The 22863-nt window shown below is 38.9% G+C and overlaps 3 protein-coding genes across 11 annotated transcripts in view; 2 read left to right on the forward strand and 1 right to left on the reverse strand.

The window, feature by feature from the left end:
- LOC121598749 (serum response factor homolog) overlaps positions 1-2825 on the forward strand; it is a 118559-nt gene extending 115734 nt beyond the window's left edge. For all 3 annotated transcript variants that reach the window (XM_041926004.1, XM_041926003.1, XM_041926005.1), the window contains 2 exons: positions 956-1583; positions 1654-2825. In XM_041926004.1, the coding sequence (XP_041781938.1) occupies positions 956-1583; positions 1654-1880 (855 nt within the window). In that variant the 3' untranslated portion in view covers positions 1881-2825. The remainder of the gene's footprint in view (positions 1-955; positions 1584-1653) is intronic.
- Positions 2826-6625: 3800 nt separating this feature from the next.
- On the forward strand, positions 6626-15225 carry LOC121598730. The gene is made up of 4 exons (XM_041925969.1): positions 6626-6983; positions 11364-11533; positions 11602-11915; positions 15138-15225. Exons 1-4 carry the CDS (start codon positions 6908-6910, stop codon positions 15139-15141), a joined length of 564 nt encoding a protein of 187 aa, XP_041781903.1. The 5' UTR covers positions 6626-6907; the 3' UTR covers positions 15142-15225.
- Positions 12966-22863, reverse strand: part of LOC121598728 (muscarinic acetylcholine receptor DM1) — a 94734-nt gene continuing 84836 nt past the window's right edge. For all 7 annotated transcript variants that reach the window (XM_041925968.1, XM_041925962.1, XM_041925964.1 and 4 more), the window contains exon 6: positions 12966-21512. In XM_041925968.1, coding sequence (XP_041781902.1) covers positions 20696-21512 — 817 coding nt within the window. In that variant the 3' untranslated portion in view covers positions 12966-20695. The remainder of the gene's footprint in view (positions 21513-22863) is intronic.

A 22863-nucleotide genomic window follows, 5' to 3' on the forward strand; every position in this document is an offset into this window, starting at 1 on the left:
ATTTGTAAAAATTCCTTTTTGGACGATACATTTCTAATTATCCTAATGTTTAATGCTTTTTTTTGTGTGTTTTTATCCTTTATTTTATTGTTATGTTTTGGGGAATTATGTTTTTTTTCTTTATCGAGTTTTCGAATTTATCATGCCTTCCTATCATCATCTTATTCTAGACTTATGGTAGGTTTTTATGGTAAGGCATTTGCAAGGTAGGATTTAAAAATTAGGCATGACATATATTTAACCTTTGCATCATACAAAATCGCATTTTACATTATTTTGCTGAATCTGAATCATGAAATGCAATATTCAAAACCAATGTCCTTATATCATCTTAAGTGATTTATTCTCTAGAGACTCTCATTCAGCCATGTTTTGATCGATAACTACCTTAGACAGTATGGATGTATTACACGTTTCAATACCCGATTGAGCCAAAACCAGCCCTAGGCCCTAGGACACCAGCACTTCACATCGGCCGCCCATCAATAGCTTCATCTAACGTGCGCTGTATAATAGTGGCCATCGCTCCGCTTCCCCCCCTAACATTCAAAGATGGCTTCCATTTCACTGCGTAAAGTCTCCCCCTTGTGCATTGCATTGCATTTGGTCAGAAACGATTTATCTCCATCTGTGCCATACCTGCTAATCCGTTTTTTGCTACAGATTGTGTAATATCTGGCTCCTGCTGCTGCTGAAGGGCTTTTACGGCATGTCGAAGGATGATAGTTTTAAATGAATGGTGTGTGCGTGTATTTGTGTGTGTGTGTTTTTTTTTTATATCAAAGATCATGTTGTGCACGCCTGCGTTTTTGTTGTTGCTGTTACCAACTTTGATACGCCATTTGTCGTATGTCACGCCATCGCAAGCCGTGTCCAAACAAATTGCCAATAAGTCAACTTGTCGTTACTGACACTGTTTTCTTTTTCCCCTACCGCTTCTCTTTTTCTTCCGCAGGATGATCGGTCGCCGATGTCGTCCGGCAGTGAATCGGACGATTATTCGCCCCCGGAATCGCCCCCTCCAGGACCTAGCGTTAATACTAGCAGTAATACCAACGTCAACAGTAGTAATAATCATCATTTGCAGCAGCAGCAATCGCAGCAAGGCAGCTCGAACGAAAGGCACACTACCAGAAGTGCAGGTACACAGAGTGCAGGAAGTGGTGCAGCATCAAGCACTGCTGCCGGCACGGCAACAACAAGCGTGATGACCGCTTCAAGTGCTGCTGCTGCTGCTACCATTAACGCCATCCAGCAGCAAATTCAGCAACAGCAGCAAGCACTTCAGCAGCAAATTCAACACTGTCAGCAGCAGCTACAGCAGCAGAAACAGCAACCAAAGTCCGGCAAAGCGAAGGCATCCACGGTAAAGGTGAAACAGGAACCGGTGGCTCCGTCGGCAGTACCACCAACGTCGACAATATCCACCGCCACATCGTCAACAATCGTTGCACCGACTCCGACCAGTGTGGCGCCTCAGATTACGAGCAGCATCATCTATCCGGCGTCGGCACTGAGCACCTTACCACAGGATGTGCTGTTAAACCTGCTACAATCGGGACAAATACAGCTCCATAGTGAAGGTATGTTTGATGCACTCTTGAAGAAAAAAAGCCATGAAAAATGTTTTAATATATTTTTGTTGCTTTTTAGGTGGAACACAAAAATACGTCACGATCCCACTACCTCTAATGTCTGGCAATAAAACTACAACCAAATCATCCAACGCGTCCAATGGGCAGCAAAAATCCTCGAGTGCCAACTCAACGTCCTCTACATCATCTAGCTCGTCTGCTCCCGTGACTTCGACCCGAAGCGGCAGTGGTGCGTCCTCATCTCGGCGGAACACTACTACTATTAAGACTGAAGTGCTCGAGTAGCAAGGCTTTATTGGCGTGTGAAACCCCCACTCGTGGCAGGGAACATATTCTCCAACAAAACCATGTCCGATTAAGTTCAATCGGTACTTTTGTTTCTTGCTATTGATTATTGGTTTCGAGAACTCGATTCGTATGTTGCTGAGTGCAAGCACAATTTAGATAAATATTACAAAAGTTTGTTTGGAAAAGGGCTTGATTGATACTTCGGTTTCTGTTATTGCACATTTCTAGACATTTTATTGCATTATAGATTTGTTTCAGAACAAATTTCATTCATTAATTAGAACCACTTATAACCAATGTCCCTTATAACGAGTTTTACGCCAAAAGGAAGCGATTAGAGATAGGGGCAGCGTGAAATTGAAAATGGTTTTTTGTTGTATTCCTTACAAAATAAGTTGAAGTATTATGTTTTATGCTTCAAACGATACGTAAATGGATTCCCTTATGGAAAAAAAGATCGCTAGTCAAATGTAACCATTTACAGAATTTAAAGATTTATTACAACATCGTGGAACAGTTACGTCGTGAGTCAATACCATAAGCAGATACTTTCTCGATATATCAAACCTCTTGTCCGCACGGTTTGTGTGTTGAGGAAGTCTTACAACGAATCGTAAATATGTTCCAAGATCTTGGGATAAATCGCTAAACTCTGTACTTATAACGGCACGGTCCTTTGCGAGAAATTGTCACATAAAATTTGAATTTGATTGAAAGTAGTACTTAGTGGAATTCAAACACGTACCGTGTGATGCATTGTTCGTGATATTTCAGCACATTTTTTAATGTAATATAGCCGAAAAACAAAGCTCTCCTTGTTAGTTTCACGCTACTGCTGATCGCACCATAACGAGCATTTCTAAAGTTTGAGTTTTTACTTTGATATCATTCAAATATTTGAATATTTCTTCAGTGGACAAGTAATGTGATGTAATACATCTACAAAAAAAACATTACTTTGAATCATTTTTTCATATTATGCATCACTTGTACTAATACCGATTGAAACACTTTAACACGGTTTTGCTCGTTATCTACACTTTGCAAGTCAGTTCTAAAAATTGTTTCTTTTCGGAAAATTAAAAAAATCAGTAATTTGAAAATTGTTTCCTTGATGATTATCGCTACCTCGTCAACTGTAATGTTAGGCCAAAAAATAATGAAAAATTCTAGGAAAACAAAACCTCTGGAACGAAAAGGAAAATTTAAAAATGATTATGCCAAGCAGGCTTGAAACAAAATTCACATCTCAAGGATCGTTAAATCACGGTACAGTCACCGCATTGTAGAGAACGCCAAAAACCCTTCCCGCATTGGTAACCAGAGTTTGCAACACCTCACGTACGTCGCCACGTACGTTCATTGCGTTGTTGCTTCTGGCGTATTTATCGTTTTATGGGTTAGTCTATTATTTGAGGAAAATATCAACCATTTACCTTTTTTTGTATGCATTATTTGAGCACGTTTAACAATTTACCCAGTTAATAGCACTGTTATTCAACAGCGTCTAAGAGCATCCAACCTAAAAATATCCCGATCGATACGTTTGCGTTTGTGATGTTGCACTGTTGTGTATAGTTTAGGGCTTTTCTACTGCTGCTTAACGATGCGAAAACCCCACACTAAATCGAGCTAAAATATATGGATAACTTATTACTAGCTTTAATAAGTCTTCATCCTTTCCCACACCTGCCGACTTCCTGTAGCTTCCTTTCCTATACGGTACTGTAGCTTCCTGTAATGGTCAACTGTGCTTTTCCCACATCTACTACCTACTTGTTCTTTGTTTGTTGCATTTTACTCCATTTGATACAAAAAAAGGATAAATAAAATATATACGGAAAGTAACACATCCCAACACACGGCAAGGGGTTTTTTTAAGTGACCGTTAAAGCTCCGTCTCCAGGAGCTAATCCGAAAACTGTACACTACAGCATTGGTTTTCGTATCATACTTTTTCAACCTGTTTTTACTCCATTGTTTGTTCCATTCGACCACAGCAAAGAAGCATACTAATGTACTAATTCCGACTGTTTATCGTCACCCGCCGTGTGCTATTCGACACAGAATAAAGAGTATAAAAATGCAATTTCGTTGCCGGCGCGGCACCGTTCCGTTTCGGTGGAATATTTTCACGGCGCGCTCGGGCCCTCAAAATGAACCATTGCGCGCGTCCGTACTTGGCTATGGGTCCCATTTTCGGTGATGGCGACAGTTCTCCCCACCAACCCCATCCGCTGCTCTTTTATACTTTTTTACGCCTTCCCGAACGATATTATGGCTTCTAATCGAAATTCAAATCGCCATCTTGCCCGGCAATTCAGCGTGCTTCCGTCAGCCTATCAAAGGGTGGTGGTGCAATTCCACGCTGTGGGCGGGTAATTATCGTGATTGGAATTGATTAATTCTGCATTTGTTAACGAGCTTCGTCTGGCGGTACAAGTGGCCGATGGGGGGAGTGCTTTACGCCCCGTAGCAAAGTGTGCAAACAGTGGGCAATGATTAGGTTCGGTTCTTCAATCTAGCTCAATGAAGTCATCGTACTGTGGATTACAAACTAAAAAGAAAAATATATATTTAAATGAAAAATCTCCCACTTAATACGACAAAAATGTTTTATATACGATCGACAGCATAATTATTTTTCACCCTTGTTTTCTTCTGATCATTTATAATGTATGTGCTAACTACAATGCCATGCATTCGTTTGAGCAATTCCTTTCATCCCAGCCCAGGTTCAATTTAGTGGCACAAACCTGTCAACATGTTGCCGGTGAAATTGTTTTCCCCCAACACACAACGACCCACACACGGTCCGTCAGCTTACATACGGGGAAATGATGATGGCTAACACCCAACGGCCGTACGGATTCGTATCTGCGTACGTATTAATCACGAATGGGACAACAACGTGTCAGTGGTGCGCCTCCACCAAACGTACGCTAAATCGATTCCATTTCCACGTGCTGCAATAATGATGCAACTGGAGCCAAACATAACACATGTAACACAGGAAGGAAAGGAAATTGTCGTGTCAATGGACTCACACGATATAGTTTTTATTTCCTTCTTTCGTTCTCTCTCTCTCTCTCTCTCTCTCTCTCTCTCTCTCTCTCTATCTCTCTCTCTCTTATGTTCGCTCTCTTTTTACTCTTTTGAATGATAAATCTAATGCACGCTTTAAGCAATACAGCAATTTCAGATGAGTACAGTTATGTGGCACTTGCACGTGACTGTAGGAAGTGGATGGGTGGTGGATAATAAACGTGCATGTGTCACTCTTCGGGTAATCGCTATCTTATCGATTTTTCCGGCAAACTTTGTTTGTTGTTGTTGTTCAATAAAAAAACAGGCTTTAATCCATTGTTGTGTGGTTTAAACACCAATTCTAGTACATTTATAACAAAATTAAAAGCAGAAAAAAACTGTTCAAATACATTACATTCGTTGGCTTAATCATTTGAAATGCTCATTAATGCAAATTATTTGAAGTGATTTATCTTTTTTTAACTCTTAAAAATCGTTAAAAATCACTTTCGGTGTTTTTTTTTATATCCTTCCATTCACAGAAGACTCCTGTATGCTTAATCTCAAACTAAACGAAGTAAAACGCTAGCCCGCATTGGCTATCACAACGCTTAAATCTTTCCCCTTACCTGTATCCGCAAACTGAAGGTTAAAAGTATCAAATCAATAAATGGTCCGCTGGTTCGTTCCCTTTCCTTCCCTTCAGTTCAATTGCTCAACAGGTTTCGATTGGAACGAAAAAAAAAAGTAAACGGGTCCCGGCAATAACCTTCCAACCCTGAACTCTGTCACATTTGCCCTTCGTGTGATAGAATTTTAATAATCCTGTGACCTTTAATTCCACAAGAAAAATAAGAAATGGGAGAGGTAAATACAAAGCAGTTTTAAATTTGTGGAGAAGGACAATTGTACCGTGTTTAAAAGAATATATATATATATATATATATATATATATATATATATATATATATATATATATATATATATATATATATATATATATATATATATATATATATATATATATATATATATATATATATATAATTATCAGACAAAGCAATCAATTCTACAATATAACGTACAATTTGCTGCCAGTTTGTGTTTCAAACCCGTTTGAATCTTCAAGCGGTATTCTTCAAGTGGTTTCATTCTGTAGCACCAAAAGAAAGCTTACATATAGTAATACAAGCGCACAAAAGTTAACCTTTCCGGTCACAAGCAATTACTTGGAAACCAACCTTCACAAGCACAAGCGACCGGTACAGGTAGCTGCTTAATGTTAAATAAGAACACTTTTTTAAATAAGAACGTTCCCCCAAATTTCTTTTCTGAAACTCGCGTGAATTAACCACTAAAATCAAAAGGAAGAAGGAAAACAACAATCGTCACCCGTAAACCTTCACGAGTCTGCATCAACGAGAGTCAAACGAGCACCACTGGTCACAAATCAAATCAAACAATACAATTCGCACAGTGGCCAACCCACATCCCACATCCCCCAAACTATTCCCAAACTAAAAACGCCCTAGAGGGGCCGTAGAGCTTTTGAGGACTAGGACCACCGCTGTAGTGTGTTGGGTGGAATGTAAGGTGAAAGGTGTAGATTTCGATTGCCCGATAATTACATGGTTACACACCCGTGAAACGTAGCCGCTCAGAACGGTTTGGAGCTCCACCGTATTCAACGTTCCATGCCATGCGGATTAACGTACGAACCACACGACCCCAACCGACCCCAACACCACGAGCGAGGTACAGTTTTCGATGGACTTCTAACCAATGATCGAATCCTTGCCACGTCCAGTATAACGGTGACTGGCACGTGGATAGGACCCACGAAGAAAATCGTTCCTAGTAATCGCGCTTGACGCGCTTTCGTGCGATGTTGCATTAGTAGCACGTGAGTGAGTGTGCGACTGAGTGGGGCAGACAGGAATACACACGGTAGAATAATGGACCGATAAACTGCTACGCTCACTGGAAGGATACACAAAATGGGATGTGGACCATCGAATGCTGCTGTGCCGGTAACGGGCGAAGGGGTCTCAACCATCTCTAAGCTTGTCTATCGTAAGTGAAAAATGGAGTTGCATCAATTATGTGGTGTGTGGTGTAAATTTGTGCAAACCGAAACCTTGTTGCGTACGATTAGCAAAGCAAAAGCGGAGGAAACACACCCGATGACAGCTTTTAATGGTTAGCGCAAGCTCTTCATTTTAAAATGAATGTGTTAAAAACGAGTTGAAATGTGTAATAAGATAGATATGCTTAGTTTTTTTTTTAATTCTGGTCTTTTTTGCACCAAGCTTGGGCTAAATGGCTAAAACATTGAGGTATCGTGTTTTAAGTGGCCAAGACATGCAGGATCTATAGTTGATTAAAAGTGAAAAGTGAATCGATTGAATTGATTGATAAATCTATTGAACTCAATCTCAATCTGGTCCGTGCAGTTTGTTTTGAAAAATCTTCATTTGACAATCGTAGCGAGTCTCGAATTGGAATGCTACATTTTGACACACAAAATGAAAACTTTTGTACAATTAAAATATTTGATCAGGCAGATTTTCCTATAAGCGAACTGAGCGATCGGGGGTGGGAAGGGGGTGGGGACCTAAAGGGAACCCCAACGTAAACCTCCACATGTTAGTTTGAATTTACAAGCTAATGATTTTTTTGTTATTAATGCACACATGAACTTTCTAAAACTAAATCTTTCTCAAAGCAGTACATTCTTACAAGTAAGTGTGCATGATGTGTTGGTTACGTTTATATAAATTAAAAGTTGTTACAAACTTTGGAAATAATGTTTGACAGACTAGACAAACTTAGACATATTTTCGCACTCTTCTACATCAGCAATAAAACCTCTCATGGCAATAAAGCACGCTGAAGCTCTTGGGACGTTTAATTTTAAATTTTGAAACACGTCGTTGATGGTCTCGATTCCATGAACGACAAGTCTAGACATATGCAAGTACAAGATAAGCATTGTCGGGCACTTGGATTTCAAGCAAAGTTTATATATCTGTGAAACAGGAAATCACACAAATTTGGTGCAGTAGTTTTTATGTTTCATATACATGAGTGGGCAAACAAATGTTTTGCAAAAACTTCTTTACAAATACAAAAATAAAAATGAGTAAAATTCGGTTTTTCTGTTAAGCTTTCCAATTATGCTTTTTAGGTGTACTAGACCAATTATCAGGTTGTTAGAGTGAACAAATTGGTCAAGTTCAGGGCAACTGAATTAAAGTTTATCATTTCATTGTTTGATTCAATTACATGCGTTCCTAGCTTAGAAAAATTATCAAATGCGTATTTTTTTTTTTTGAAAAACTGCTCTATAAAATGTTCTTACACTGGCTAGTTTTTGAATATAGTTTTGAAAAAATTGCACTATTGAAAACAACGATGATGCTCCATTTCTATTTGCCGCTTAGGGCTTCGAGATGGTTAAATCTGCCTCTGATCAGATGCTCAGTATCTACAGCGTACAGTGAAGGTCATCATACATCGGGCACCTTATATTTTCATCACATTTCTGATTTTGACTTATCGGAACATTGTCTTCACACATCGTTCAGGACATTCTTTAGCTATGTTGTTGCAAAAATTTAGGCCAATATCTTCAAAAATCTTTGATGATATTTATGAAGTCCACTAAAAATATAGCAGTCTCTCCTTGCTAACGCAATGGTCCCGTAATTTCCTAAATTTGGACGATATGGTACTAAGATTGAAAAAATATTACAAATTATTCATAAGCGTTAGTCTGTAGACTGCATTGGTACTACATAACTGTATTAAATAACAGATAGCCAAATAATAAAAATGACTATGCTTGGTTTACCATTTTATGTATCGGTCCAATTGTTTGTACCAGCATACGATAAAATATTGTATTTTTAAATTATTTTAGTGTCATTTAACATCAACATTTAAATTATAACGTTATTTTCGTCTATCTTCTTCTTCTTTGGCACAACAACCGCTGTCGGTCAAGGCCTGCCTGTACCCACAAGTGAAGTGAGCTTGGCTTTCAGTGGATAATTGTTACCATAGCAGGATAGTCAGTCCTACGTATGGGGGCACGGTCTATTCGGGACTATTTTCGTCTATATGCTAATCTAAATCTAATATCTAAATAGAGCAAAGTAAAATTACGATATTGTTATTGTGTTGTGTTGATTCTGATTCCTAACAGAATGTGATTTTAGCGTTTCTAAAAATCTCTGATGCCAAAGTGCTGTGTCAGTTGCAGTGGCGGATTAAGGGGATCGGGGTTCCTAGGCGGTAAGGCGAGTTGAGGCCCCTGTGAATGAAAACTGGAGCTATCTACGGAACACCTAAATCGGCGGGGCCCAGGTAACCGCCTAATCCACCTACCGTTAAATCCCCCGCAGGTGCACATTTAATAACTATTATAAAATCAATTTAGTTCTGCGTTTCAACAACAACAAATCAACAACTGCGTTTCAGAAACATCATAGAAGATGTAAAAAACGTAGTGTCAGGAATTTCTTTGGAATGTAGAATTCGTGAATATATCTGTCGTCCTGGAATGTCGTAATGTTGATAAAAGCACTAAAACAAGTCTTGTCGTGGTATTATTTAGTCTTGCAACTCGTACTTTAAAGGTCTTAAGGTGGGTTTACACCTTCATGCGTGTTGCGCAAACTGATTTGCAAATTGACTAGAGCAATATTTGTCTCAGAAAGATATTTGACTTGAGTTGTTGCTTGGCTAGAGTTAAATTTGAGCATGTAACAATATTCAAGCAAAACCGATGACTCTGTGATGATGTGCAGTTGCAGCTGTTCTTTTCCTTTTCAAACGGTAACAAAAGTATCTATAAATGGTCAAATGTCCTTTCACTATCATGGAATCGTACACATTCCCTTTCAATAACCTGTTAGCTATTGATTTCCATACTTAGCCTCACACGAAGTGGGAATATTGGTCGAATATATTTTGCACATATATCTTTTGCTTCATTTCCTGTAATTCATTATCAGCAACTCACATTCATTGGGTCACTAATTTAATAGTACACTACACTATTGAACAGTTTTTTGTTAATATTGAGGCCAGATTTGTCATCCTTATACTTATTCAGACAAATTTTTTATGCCATTTACTTAGATACTCTTTCTAATTATAAACTGAGTTTTAATACAGGGTTTTCGAGGATTATATAGACATGTTCAGCGAGTTGTAGATTCGTTCAGGCATATAATAGACTCTTTCAGCGAGATATAGAATTGTTCGGAAGTAGGCGTTGACATGTTCAGCGATTCTGTAACGTTGTCATTTGTTTTGTTTACACACTGTGCCGCAGGGTTCAATTTTTCATTCTTAAAAGTCCTAAAAGTAGCTAATAATCATTCCTCAAGCTGTTCAGTACATGAATTAGTTAAAACAAACATATTTTTACAAAAATCGTTTGTTTACCTTCTGATGAGAATGATCCAAGCTGCAGTCCAAGGGGTACGAAAGTGACAGCTCTACAGTATAACTGAACATGTCAACGCCTACTTCTGAACAATTCTATATCTCGCTGAAAGAGTCTATTATATGCTGAACGAATCTACAACTCGCTGAACATGTCTATATAATCCTCGAAACCCCTGTAAGGAAGATTATCATATTAGGTCTGTTTTTTGTCTGGTCAAAATGTGCAAAAATACCATAATTGAAAATTAAACATTTAATACAATTAAATGGACAAAACTGCCACATTTGAAGGCCTAATTTAGCTTTGATTAGCAATTTAGGCCCTTTTTGGATTACATGTAAATAATGAATAAAGTTTAATTTGGCCAACATCATTTCCTAGTACGATAAATTTTTCAACACATTCAGCTTGTAGACACAATCTAATATCACATAAATGATTTCAATTTCTTTTTGTATCTACCATTTTATGCCATTTAAATCTTACTCTATTTCGGAATTTTATTCGCTAATAAAGAGCCAGCTGGCCCTTCGATCAACTAATAAAGGTAATGACAACAAAATTGTGTCGATGAGAAAAGGGTTGATCTCCTTCATGGTTTCATTTACAAACCTAAATCTTAATCCTGTCAGTGGAACAACATGTATGAAACGTCTAGGTTTTCCATACCTAGTTGACAATCGCGATCCGCCAGATTGGGTTTCGTCAATTTTGTTCAATGAAGCATGCATCTCAAAATCGTTTGGTTTTCTTCTTTTCTATATGAAAACGGTTATATTTGTTTCCAAACAAATCAAACCACTTAAAAGGACACTTGTTAACTTCTTTAACATGCTTCGAGGAACACTTGCAGAGGTCATGGGGTTTGAGATGTGGTTCAATGTCATGATTTGGGTTTGATGGCAAAACATTTAAGAAGGAAATTGAAAGGAAAATCTATATACTAAGGCTTACCATTCCATACTGTCTGTCATAATCTAACAATTTTTCCACAGCACGACCAGAAGCGTTTGAAATTCCCCTCGGCGATTCAGAGCATCCGGATAGTCTTATTAAAAAGCATCCACCGCGGCGTCTGAAGCGTCTCGAGGAACAGTCCAGCACGACACCGAGCATTGAAGATTTGGAGGAAAAACTAGCGACAGCTGAAACCCGAAGACAGCAGGTAATCTCTGCAAACCTTTATTTCCTTTATCTCCATCTGTTATAAAATAATAATATGTGGCTTTTCAGTTTCTAGCGAATCGGTCCCAAAAAACTACCTTCGATAAAGGGAGTCTGGATGCGACGGAAAACGATGCTAGCACAATCCCGGAGGAGGGCGAAGATGACCGATCAGCAGATGGCGTGCACACAGTCGAACAAGATGGCGACGACTCGGGCGTGGAACGATCCGCACCGCCAGATGGCAACGGTCGCAGATCAGCATCGGAAATGGAGGACGATGAGTTCGATCCTCATCATCAGCAACAGCTGCACGATCAACGACGCCGCGGTTCGGACCTCAGCATCGGGCACCTGACCAGCATGCGGATGAAGATGAACCAGTACAGGAAAAAGTCTCACCACTACTAGACATTTGGTTTTTTATTAAACATACATTTATTAAGTTTTCAGTTTCTGTTTTCTTTAATATAGTTTCCACTTTTTTGTGAGTTCTTTTACCCTCATTTGCATTCACTTGTTTTCTCTACCCTCGTTTGCTGCGATCGCTATGGCATCCTCCTTTTCCTTTGCATTGTTGTTTTATACGTCTGTGTTTGTGTGTGTATATATATATAATTATATGGAGCTTTGTTGTCTATATCCAGCATCTTTTGTTATAGTGTTTTGTTTGTTATCCTTGCTTTATCAATCTATTTGCATAGTGTGGTCTAAGTTTGTTGACTGACAAAATGATTTTGTGGTTTGTGTTTGAGTGCTTTTTCTGCTTCAGTTTGCCCTTCCTCCTGTACGATAATCTACATCAAGCGCTCATCCTTAGCAATGCTTTTGATGCATTTTTGCTGTATTGTTGTTTTATTCCCTTTGCCTTTTGCATTGCATTCCTTGTCCTCTTTACCGATGCAGCCCATTGCTTCCTTTTACAACTAGAACATTCTACTTTTGTCCTTAGCTTTCCTTAGTTGTTTCATTTACTTAATAATTCATTTATATTTATTTACTTTGTATTAAATATACTTTTTGGCATACCCGTATAATACTTTTATAAAATAAACACCTTGTTAATCTAGGGTTGTTGAATGAGTTTCACTTCGGATTCTCTAGAGCATTATTAAATAATCCCATTTTTTCGTGCGTGTGAGTGTTATTTTTCTTTCGTGTTTTTTTTTTGTCTGCAATTCTCTCTTTTCCAGTACTTTTCTTTAGTTTGCTGCTTTTTGCCAATTGTTTTATCTCAATCTTGTTTTCCCATTGCTATTTTTTCGCGCATGAGTGATTAAATCTTCAGAACATTTTGCATTCATTCGTGATTCTTGTTTTTATGCTTTGCGTTTTTGCAATTCCATTCTTACTCATTTGTCTTTTCGTCTTAGCTGTTATCATTCATTTTCGTCTAGTTGTATATGTTGCTGACTGCTTTTGCAACTCTTTTGTCTCACTCATCTGTTTTCATTCCCAAGTTTCAAATCTTTTCACATTTTTCTGTCACTGCTAATGGCGAGCTTCCAGATTGTTAGTTAGTTCTTATCAGTTTATTACAAAAAAAAACGTACACGCGTTCTCTATAGCATTGCACAGTGCTTCGTTACCACGTGTGCAGTTTCTACGTAGGAAATCGTGGCAAAAGGTTGATACAGTTTATTCGGCGGTTTTATTTTCCTCTTTTGTAGTGTGATCGTAGAAATGTGTGGTATCGGGTACAGGTGTTTATTGCCTGGATTGTTTCCGTTTCTACAAATATTGTTCTCCAATTCCTCATCAATCTGACCATATTGAGAATGGTGTTCTAATTAAGCCAGTTCCAAAAGGTACTGGGAGAAAAACGAAGATTGAAACGGGTGCGTTTATGAATGAGCGTAATGTAATGTGGGGATTTCTTTACAATTTGATTCTATTGTGACATTCACTTAGATAATACGATTAGTAACTATCTGCATACTTTTATTTCCTGCGGTTCTGTTTTCTACTTGTTGGTGACCATTTGTTTTATTTCGCGTTGTTCAGCTTAGGCTGTCCATTTTGGGTGTAGTTTTCTTTTCTTTTCTTTTTATAGCCCTGTTCATTTGTTGGAAATGTGTGATGCAAGACGTTTTTGTTTGTACTCTTAACAAACCTTTCGACCAGAAACAGATTCAAAACTTGATTTTCTCATTCTTTTGCGTTTGTTTCCTTTTTGTTTTCTTTGATTGAAACGTTCGGCTTTAGAGAATAATTTAAGCCGTCAATGGTCGTGTGTTTAAATTTGAAAGGAAAGTTGAATATCGAGCAAGAGCAAACGTTTCATTATACAGAAAGTACACGGTGAGGGACAGGATGAGCATTTGTATGAAATTGTGTGATAATTTGAAGAAAAATACAAAAACTTAGAGGATAAAGAGAGAAATAAAAGCTGTAAGATAGAGAGAGGTAGAGCGAAAGACCGAGATAAGCGATGTATTAAAAAGCTGGCACGAAAATACGACGTCTTCTGAAACCTATTGGATTGCAAATTTTGCTCTCAAGCATTCTATCATTAATTGTAAGAATATATCCCTGCTATAATCACCTCCTTCCCATCCAAAGGAGTCTCAAATACAGTAGCTATTACCATTAACTTTACCATTAACGCACGGTACAAATATCAAACAGTTGCGTTCAATAAAGATATACGAATATGGAAATACGAAAACATGCGCGTTTGGATAGATCTTAAATATCTGTAACACCTGGTTCATTGTTTTTTTTTCTGTTTTGTTTCGTTTCTTTTATTTAGCTATGTAATCTTCACTGATTGCTTTTGTGCGAGAAAAAAAGTCGACTTTTTATCGTTATCAAATGCTGTTTAACATGGTAATCTTTTGTTTAAAGTACATCACATCAACTTATATGTAATAATCAACATTTTATATCCTTCTTAACTGTTGCAGGACAAAATTATAAATATATCCGTTATTTTTTTGTCTGTTTCCGTGTTTATTGGATGCATCATTATCGTTTGTAAGTTATTCTTGTTTAGCTTACTGTACTTGTTAAAACGTACTTTACTATGCAGAACAAATTATTTTTTTGCTTTAGGTTAACATTTCAAAACTGAAAACTTTCTTAAACCATACCTAACATATGCAGCGTGTTTTTTTGCGCGTTGTCACTACGAATTCACTACAGAAAACTGATTTCACTACGATTAGGCCCAACATTAATGAAAAACTAAGTGGCTCTTGTACACACTTAAGACTATAACACTTAAGACAATAAATAAGTTTTCTTCTGTTTTTCGTTTGTATATAAAATGACTTTTACATACCATCTCGTCCTCCTTTTTTCAACTATTTTTTTTTCATTTTGGCTCATGAAATATGACTGTGTAAAAAAGTAAATGGTTCCTGGTTTGCTTGTAGTTTAATTCAACAAAATAAAATAACAACAAACCATCCGTACCTAACTTCTGTTTGTCTTGCTTTTGCTGTTTGTCTCCGTTGTCTGCTAATCGGTCATCTGTTTATACCTGTTTGCTTGCTCTTACAGTCTAAGTTTGATTTATTTGCCATATACGGACTCAAATTCCCCCAGTTTCCTTGCTCCACACTACTACCAAGAATTCCTTCTTCTTCTTTTTACAATTACAGATAGAAATCAGTTCGACACTGGTGCAACAATAACGTACGCCGCGAGGATAACACGAGTAACGAGCAAAAAACCGTCCCATTGCACCCGAAAGCAATCAAAAGCTGCAAAAAAAAAACGTTCGAAATAATATTGCGTTCCGTTATTATTATACAATTACTGTAAAAAATATTCTACATCATGAAGCTAGTCCATTTTGGTCATTAATAATTTTACACGTTAGTGTTTTTAATGTACACTAAAGGTAGAGGTTTAATTAAAACACAATACAAATATTCTAATAAAACCATACCATAAATCATTTCTTGCATTGAGGCTTTGAGCGTAAGTGCTGACGAATTTTCTGACTTGAGTATTTTTTATGCACTTTTTTCGCGTTCTTTTCTGCTTGTTCCTTCAAAAGAAGCGAAATAGTGTGAAAGCGTTTCGAGGGATGAAATGATTTTTTTCTCATTTTAGATGATTATGTTTTATTACCACCGTTCTCTTTCTGTCCGTAGAAAGAAATGCCGGTACTGAAAAAACAGGAAAAACACAAAATAACTTATTCGTTAAGTTGGTTGCTTGGTCCAGCAGCAAATTTCTGGTAATGGAAAAACCATCAAATCTCACTTTCATACCCATGCGCTACACCATCGTTAGCTAAATCTGTTAAATACACTAAAACCTTCACTCCTTTAGGTAAGTTTGTTGTAGAATTTCAGCTCCCCTTAAAATGTCCTAAATGAGACATTTTGCTCTCTCACTGTGACTTTGCTTCATCAGGGAGGATGTTGTTTTTTGTTTACGCTAATACACCGACAAAATACACGCACACACACACATATACATATATAATATAAATACGCGTACATACACACTTACGTACACACTTACGGACTACGTGCCTAGAGTAAGCTCCGCTTCTTGAAATGCACAGTCTCTAGCCTAACTTGCGGTACGATCTGGTGTTGATTTCCATGTGATCGTGTTGCGTTCTACGATCGTTTTACCGACCAATCAACCTTCCACACATCCACCGTGCTAGCTTTTCGCTCGTGTATATATGTGCTCTGTAAAAAGAACAATCCCAAACGGTGTTTAGTACAAGTGGTATAGTATTTATAAACGATATTTGTTTGATCTCACTGTTTTAGTTTATCTAGGGTGCTGCATTGTAGCGTCTCCATTGCGCTTGATTTACTCTGTTGTGCTGCTGTTTGTTTCGTTCTCTTCTATTATGTTCTTTTTACGCTAGTGTTTTTATCATACGGGGTTTTTTGTAGTTTCGTTCATTATTTTACCTTTTGTTTTCCTTTCTCTCTCTATCTCTCTGTCTCTCTCACACACACATACTAGCATACATTCTGATTATGATTGTATGTATTGTTTTTTTTTTTTTGTTGCAACTAGTTTGTTTTTGTTGCAAATGTTAATGTTGTTGTACAGCTTTGTGTCCTTGTGGTTTTCATTACAGTGCCCGACGAAATAGAACCTCTTCACGTTTAACCAATGTTCATTACACATTTCGAAATAGAACGTCCTTCAACTTCTCCCATCATTTGTGCTACATTACAAAGTTAGTTGACTTACATTAAATTTATTTATTGTCTGCTGAATAATATATAACGTTTTCGTACTCTGTGCGAAATTATGCTTTCCCTACATTGTTATCGCCTGTGTGTTGTTGTCGTTACAGTTTTTATATTAGCTTTTCCTAATACTGAATCGTTTAATATCTTCTTTTACTTGCGGTAATGATTGTGTGGTATACTGTGAGGAATATGAAATGAGGCCAAGAAGAAACGGAAAGCGTTACGAAGCGTTACGAAGCGTTAATACTATTTTGATGTGAATCTTGCAATCTTGTGTACAATGTTAATCAACAAATCGCATGAAACATTGCACACAATGCTTACAGGCAGTATGAAAATCTCCACCACGGAAAAAGGCAACAGAAAATTTAGCTTTACGATAAATCTGATAAAGGTAAAACATTTCGCGGATAGGTCACAATTTTCTGTACAAAAAATCCTACACATTAATTCCATTTGCTTAAAGTCAACATTTGGTTCGTTTTGTTTGGTTTCTTTTTTCCACATATCAATTACTATCTTCTAATCCTTGAACGCGCTCGATTTCAGGCCTCTCTGATCTGTGTGGTAGCGGTGACCGTAAGTCAAAAACATTAGCTTCCTTGCAATCTCTTACAGAGTGCAACCTTCACCAACGACTCGGACCGTTCGAGGGTTCCTTTTGTTCGAGCGCGTTCGACAATGATGACGATGACGACGGCATTCCGCCGCATCCCTCTTTTCCCTAATCCGTGAGCAATGTTTCAATTGTGTGTGTGGTCACCGTTTTACAGTGGCTATATTTGCAGCGTTACCGGTACTACTGACCGTCGATATTAGTTTGTCTACGCACTAGGTTTTTTTGCGACTAAATTAGCAATGTCTATGTCCGCACCTAATGCGCTAATGAATGTTATGAGATTGGTACTATTTTTTGACGATGAAATGGTTCTACTATTTGCAGACTACTATCGCTACCGTTTACATGTCTGTAGCTAATTACATTGTTTGTCGCCGTGTTGAACGGTTTGGTTTTCGTCACCTTCCTATCTGATCTACTGTGTGTGTTTTGGTATGTTTTTATTTTAAATCATCGCTAGTACAGTTCATTCTACGCGTTGCGTGAGTGCTAGTGATTTACATACGATAAAGTTCCTGGTTTCTACCTTGCTACAATAGTGTATGTTTGCTGTCCAAAGATGTATATAGAGAGTGTTCAAACTCAACTCAACACGTTGCGCGCACGATTAACTGATTAAAAATTAACCACTGCCTTAATTGATACTTCGCGTATCAATTCAACGCACTCTCGCTCTCTCTCTCTATCTCTATATCTCTCCATCGCTCTCTCTCACACTCGCTCACTCTCTTTTTCTCTCCCTCTTTCTCTCTCTCACACACACTCAGAAGATTCAAACGCCTATCTAACGCCGTAACGTAGCAGGAGAATAATAACGCAACGCCATCATGTGATTGTGCACCGTTTGTGCTTGTGAGAAGTAATGGTAAACTGTTTGTTTGGTGCATTGGATGTTATGGCATTCCATGCTCACGAAAGTGTATGTAAATGTTGTGTCGTTACTAACTTTATTTAGGCCGTAAAACATACAATCGCCATTTAGGATGCTTTTCTTCAAGATGATATCGATGTTCGTTTACCGTTTTAACCATTGTTACTCATCAAGCTTAACTGTTACAGAGTTTTGTTTTTGTGTTTTGCTTTGTTATCGTTCAATGTGCTATACCTAAACTAAGAACTTTTGTATTTTGTTTTATCGGTGTCCTGGAATGTCCTGAAGAGCTTCACAATACGTCACACTACAACTTCCTAACTCAACACAGTTCCAACAATTTAAAAAAGACGCTATCAACTATCTCATGCGATGCTTTTTGAAGTATTGTGTTACCAATTTTATGCATGATGGCCAAAGCCAGCAGAACGATCTATGCGCAAACAATTCCCTATGATACTAAATATGTTGGTAATTACAGTTTGGTAATTTAAAAATAGTTGCCTCTTTAGTATCTCTTCAATGTAAGTTCGATCCGATAACAATGGATCGAATGATATTATACAAAAATCTGTAGGAAATCTGCTGAACCGTGAAAATATTGTGTACCCTGCTGTCTATCCTATCACGTATAGGAGCCAAAAACAAATGAGCACTCAACGCAAACGATCAACTATTACACAAAAGTTTCACAAATATGTTTGTGTTGATTTACAGCAAATGTTCTAAATTAGAACACAATCATTGTGCAAAGCACTAAAACCATTCCCCCACGGGGTGTCCCTTTTTAAATAATCGTCACCACATGGTGCGTGTGTATGTGTCACGACTTTCCAACCTGCGTGTGCCAACATTGACATTACCAGGAAAACTTTATCTGTGTGCGATTACTCATGTATTCAGAGATGTACATTGAGATTTAATGTAATTAACATCTGAGAAACATTCCCAAATCTCTCGCTTTATGCTTATGAGCTTTCCCAATCCTGCAGTGCGTGTGCACACATACGCACAGCTAAGATGGTTGGTCTGTATATTTTTTACCTTACGCTCTAGTCTTAAGTGAGACATAGTGACCAAGCGTCTCGTTCTAGCGAAAATTGCTCGGTCTGCAGTGAACTTTTCCTATTCCCCAATGGAATCTCCCGCCGCCGTAGCAGCGTACATGGAAGGATGCAAAGAGGAACCTTAGCTTCTCGCCCATCATCCTCTTTTACCACAGGCACTACCCACCATGGCTCAGCTTATCCCTTTACCACGTTTTTCTTCTGTTTTGTTCATATTAACAGTTAGAGAAACAGTCAACTTGTATGCCGAGAACAGTAAAGCAAATACACTCATTAATCTTAATTAAACACGCAACAGCCACAAACACAAAGGCACCGACCGGAACGGCACGCAAAGCGCACAAGATTTTGGGAAAAAGAATCGCAGCCGCACTGGGGCGGGCAGGGGTTGAGGTGTGGGAAATGAGAATTATTTAGGAAAACACAGGCTAGAAACAGGAGCAAGTGAGAATTAAATTGGCTCAGCAGTAGCAAAGCCATGGAAGAGATTTCGTATCCGGTTGAAGCTTGACGCTCCTTGGGGACACAGCAGCAGCAGCAGCAGCAACAACAAACGGTTTGACTTCCGTTTCGCGTAGTCTTGCTTATTAGAAATCTACAACAACCGTGTGTCCGTCGGAAAAAGGCGCCTGAAGCTGACTGATGGCCGGGGCTTAACTGTCACCGAAGGTCAAACGGGGACGCCCGGCAGGCTCGTGCTGTCTCGAAAACGGAGGCATCGGAAGTCGATTGATATCCGGTCTGGGGTAAGGATAGAATGAAGAAAAAGTTACCGTGTTTTTTCTTATGGACGCTGAGTCCAGTTTTTGAGCAGAAATCAAAGGTAGATATCACATATTACAGACTAATTTGCTTTCATTACGGTTCACTACACGATCAGTCACTAGAAACATATGTTTTGTTTGTTTGTACAATAGAAATCATATGCAAGGATTTTACATTTTCCTCAAGTTAATTGCAATAGTTGTTTTAGTATTCAACTTATTGAGAATCGATCATCGGTACCATGGAATTTTCTAAGAAAAACCGTACAAAACACAGTATGTGCTTTAGACTTCTATTTGACGTAACGTCCCACGCGGACATGCCGGCCCATACAGGATTTCGAGACTTATTCAGGACGACGCAGCCACACAGTCACCAATAGTCACACAGTCAATGCTACGGGAGTACATGTTTTTTTAGGCTTGAGCCCACGACGGACATTGACGACTGTACCACGGGACCACCCCAGAATAAACATCAAAGAGCTCATCATTGTTTTTGGCCATTTCGACACGAACTAAACATCCCAACGCAATCATCCCAGGACACCCAACCAAAACATGACCCTGCACTAATAGAATAAATCTATCTCCAATACTCCAACACCCTCAAAATTGATTGGTGATTATTTTTTGGTTGATAAAAACTAACCGCTTGACACCGTTTAGTTGTAGACACCCCGCGTCATCGCTTCCCGGTTACGCGTGTGCCACTTGCAGGTAAGAATGCGCACGTACGTCCGCCGGAACGAAGCATTGCAGAGGGCGTAGCAGACTGGGTTGATGGTCGAGTTGATGTAGCAAAGTGCGTAGAAAAAGTCCCACAGCTCCTGCGGTATACACTTGGTGCACGCGGTAAGTGGCTTCAGCAGCACCAGGATGTTGTACGGTGTCCAGGTGATGATGAAGCTCAGCAGGATGGCGGACAGCGTTTTGGCGGCCTTCGTTTCCTGGCGCTTCTCCTGGGACTTTTTTTTCTTCTTCACTTGGCGGGCGGTTTGGGCAAGGTTTGCCTGGTGCAGTTGCTGCTGCTGCTTCGACAGCGGTTTGGAGATGATCTTTGCCGAGAGCGGTAACCGGAAGTCTGTGGTTGCGGTTGATTGGCGCCGTGTCGCTACCGGTATAATGTAATCGGAATCGCGCGACGGTAGCGGACGTCTCGGTGGTACCGTCATCGACATCGGTACGTCGTCCTGTATCATCTTGATCGAGGGTGCCCGCTCGTCACCCGATCCACCCTCGGGTGGCAGTCGGATGAGGATGGTGTACACGGAGTCCTGGCTGACTGACCGCGATCCTAACCGGTTGCTGTTCGGCAGCGAGCGAGAATCCCGTGCACCGTGCATGTCTTGCAGATGGGCCAGCGGTGGCAGAGCAGGGCGTATCGGAGTGGGCGAAATGTCCGGTATCATGCTGACAACGTTACTACGGCCGCCACTGCCGGCCACATATGGATCACGGATCACGTTCAGTGAGGTGCATCTGCAACGAAAGGACAACAGGGCGCATTAGCGACTGAATGAATGAGTGCTCGAGGTCTGCTTGACGGCAACGTACAACAAAACATTGATTGTGAGCTTTGGGAAGGCCGCTGTAGTAGGTGTATCGGAATGGTATGAGCTGTTTCGTCCCCCCACAACGCTCACCATTCCCAATGCATCTAACTCCAGGCTCGCAACCCGCAAAACACGCAGGTGAAAGTCAAAACGTTCAAACATTAACGCAACGAACTAATGAACGATGCGAGATGAATTAATGCAATGATGCGTTAGTTGTCAATGAGTTCGATGAGTTCTGTCTCCCGTAGATTTTGGTGCAGTTGACACACAGCTCACACACAAACACACAGAGCTAACATACATTCTGGTTCAATGACACGCTTTCACCCTTCACGAGGTGCACACGTGTAATCAATTGGGTGCTTCCTGTACCAAAAACACATCAATGACACAAACAAACGAGAATAACGTGACACAGGTACTAAATCATGAATACACCACCACCACTAGAGTGATGTCCAACTGGCGATGCAGCTGCAGGATATCATTGGGTGACGTTTGATTGACAAAACGCGAAGTACGTAATGACGAAAATGCACTGAGTGGGATGATTTTTGGCGAGTATCGTGTACTGCACCACTACGAACAACGGGTGATGCCTTTGGAACAGGAAGGATTCGTACAGCGGTTGGCAGTGGGATGGTTTAATCAAAGTACAATGGCTTATTTACTCTATTCTTATTCTTATTTTATATTTAATCTTATTACTATATTCTATCCTTTGAATATAGTGGAAATGAAAATAAAATAGTTGTGGTCGAAAACAAGTGCTTAATAAATGTAAATAGCAAGCTTTGTATAAAGCCCTTTCTTATAGCTTTCGAATAGTTTCGAAATTCATTTTGACGTTTTATTTCCAGTTTATTTTAATATCCAGTTTTATCCAGTTTATTTTAATAACCTGAACTGTTATTCTAAAAACATTTTTTGTGTTATTTCAAAAAGCATAATTAGTAAATTGTAAATTTATTGGTTTTATTGAAACTTGTGTTTAGAAAAGAAACATTTTATAAGAAAATATATATTTTAGGGCGAATTTGAGATGTTCTCTCGCGTGTATTGAAACTTTATTATGATAATAATATGCCCTTTCTGACTTTAATTATCTAGCAAACGCCTTCCTTCGCATGTATTAAATGATAAGCTAAAGCTAAAAAAAAATATCCACACCTTCCAAGATGGTGGCTTTTCCAAACAGTTGTCTATTTTCCAGCATATCTTTTCCCCTGCACTGTGTCAGCTTGCTGTTGTGAACAATGAGCTTTTTTATCTTT

This window comes from Anopheles merus, chromosome 3L (genome assembly GCF_017562075.2).
Source record: "Anopheles merus strain MAF chromosome 3L, AmerM5.1, whole genome shotgun sequence".
In the NCBI taxonomy this organism is placed as follows: Eukaryota; Metazoa; Arthropoda; class Insecta; order Diptera; family Culicidae; genus Anopheles; species Anopheles merus.

Bases quoted from the DNA above. Each gene is read 5' to 3' on its own strand.
- LOC121598730 (XM_041925969.1), top strand. From the start codon at position 6,908: ATGGGATGTGGACCATCGAATGCTGCTGTGCCGGTAACGGGCGAAGGG. The intron at 6,984-11,363 runs GTAAGTGAAAAA...ATTTTTCCACAG, and splicing joins CATCTCTAAGCTTGTCTATC to CACGACCAGAAGCGTTTGAA. The intron at 11,534-11,601 runs GTAATCTCTGCA...GTGGCTTTTCAG, and splicing joins CTGAAACCCGAAGACAGCAG to TTTCTAGCGAATCGGTCCCA.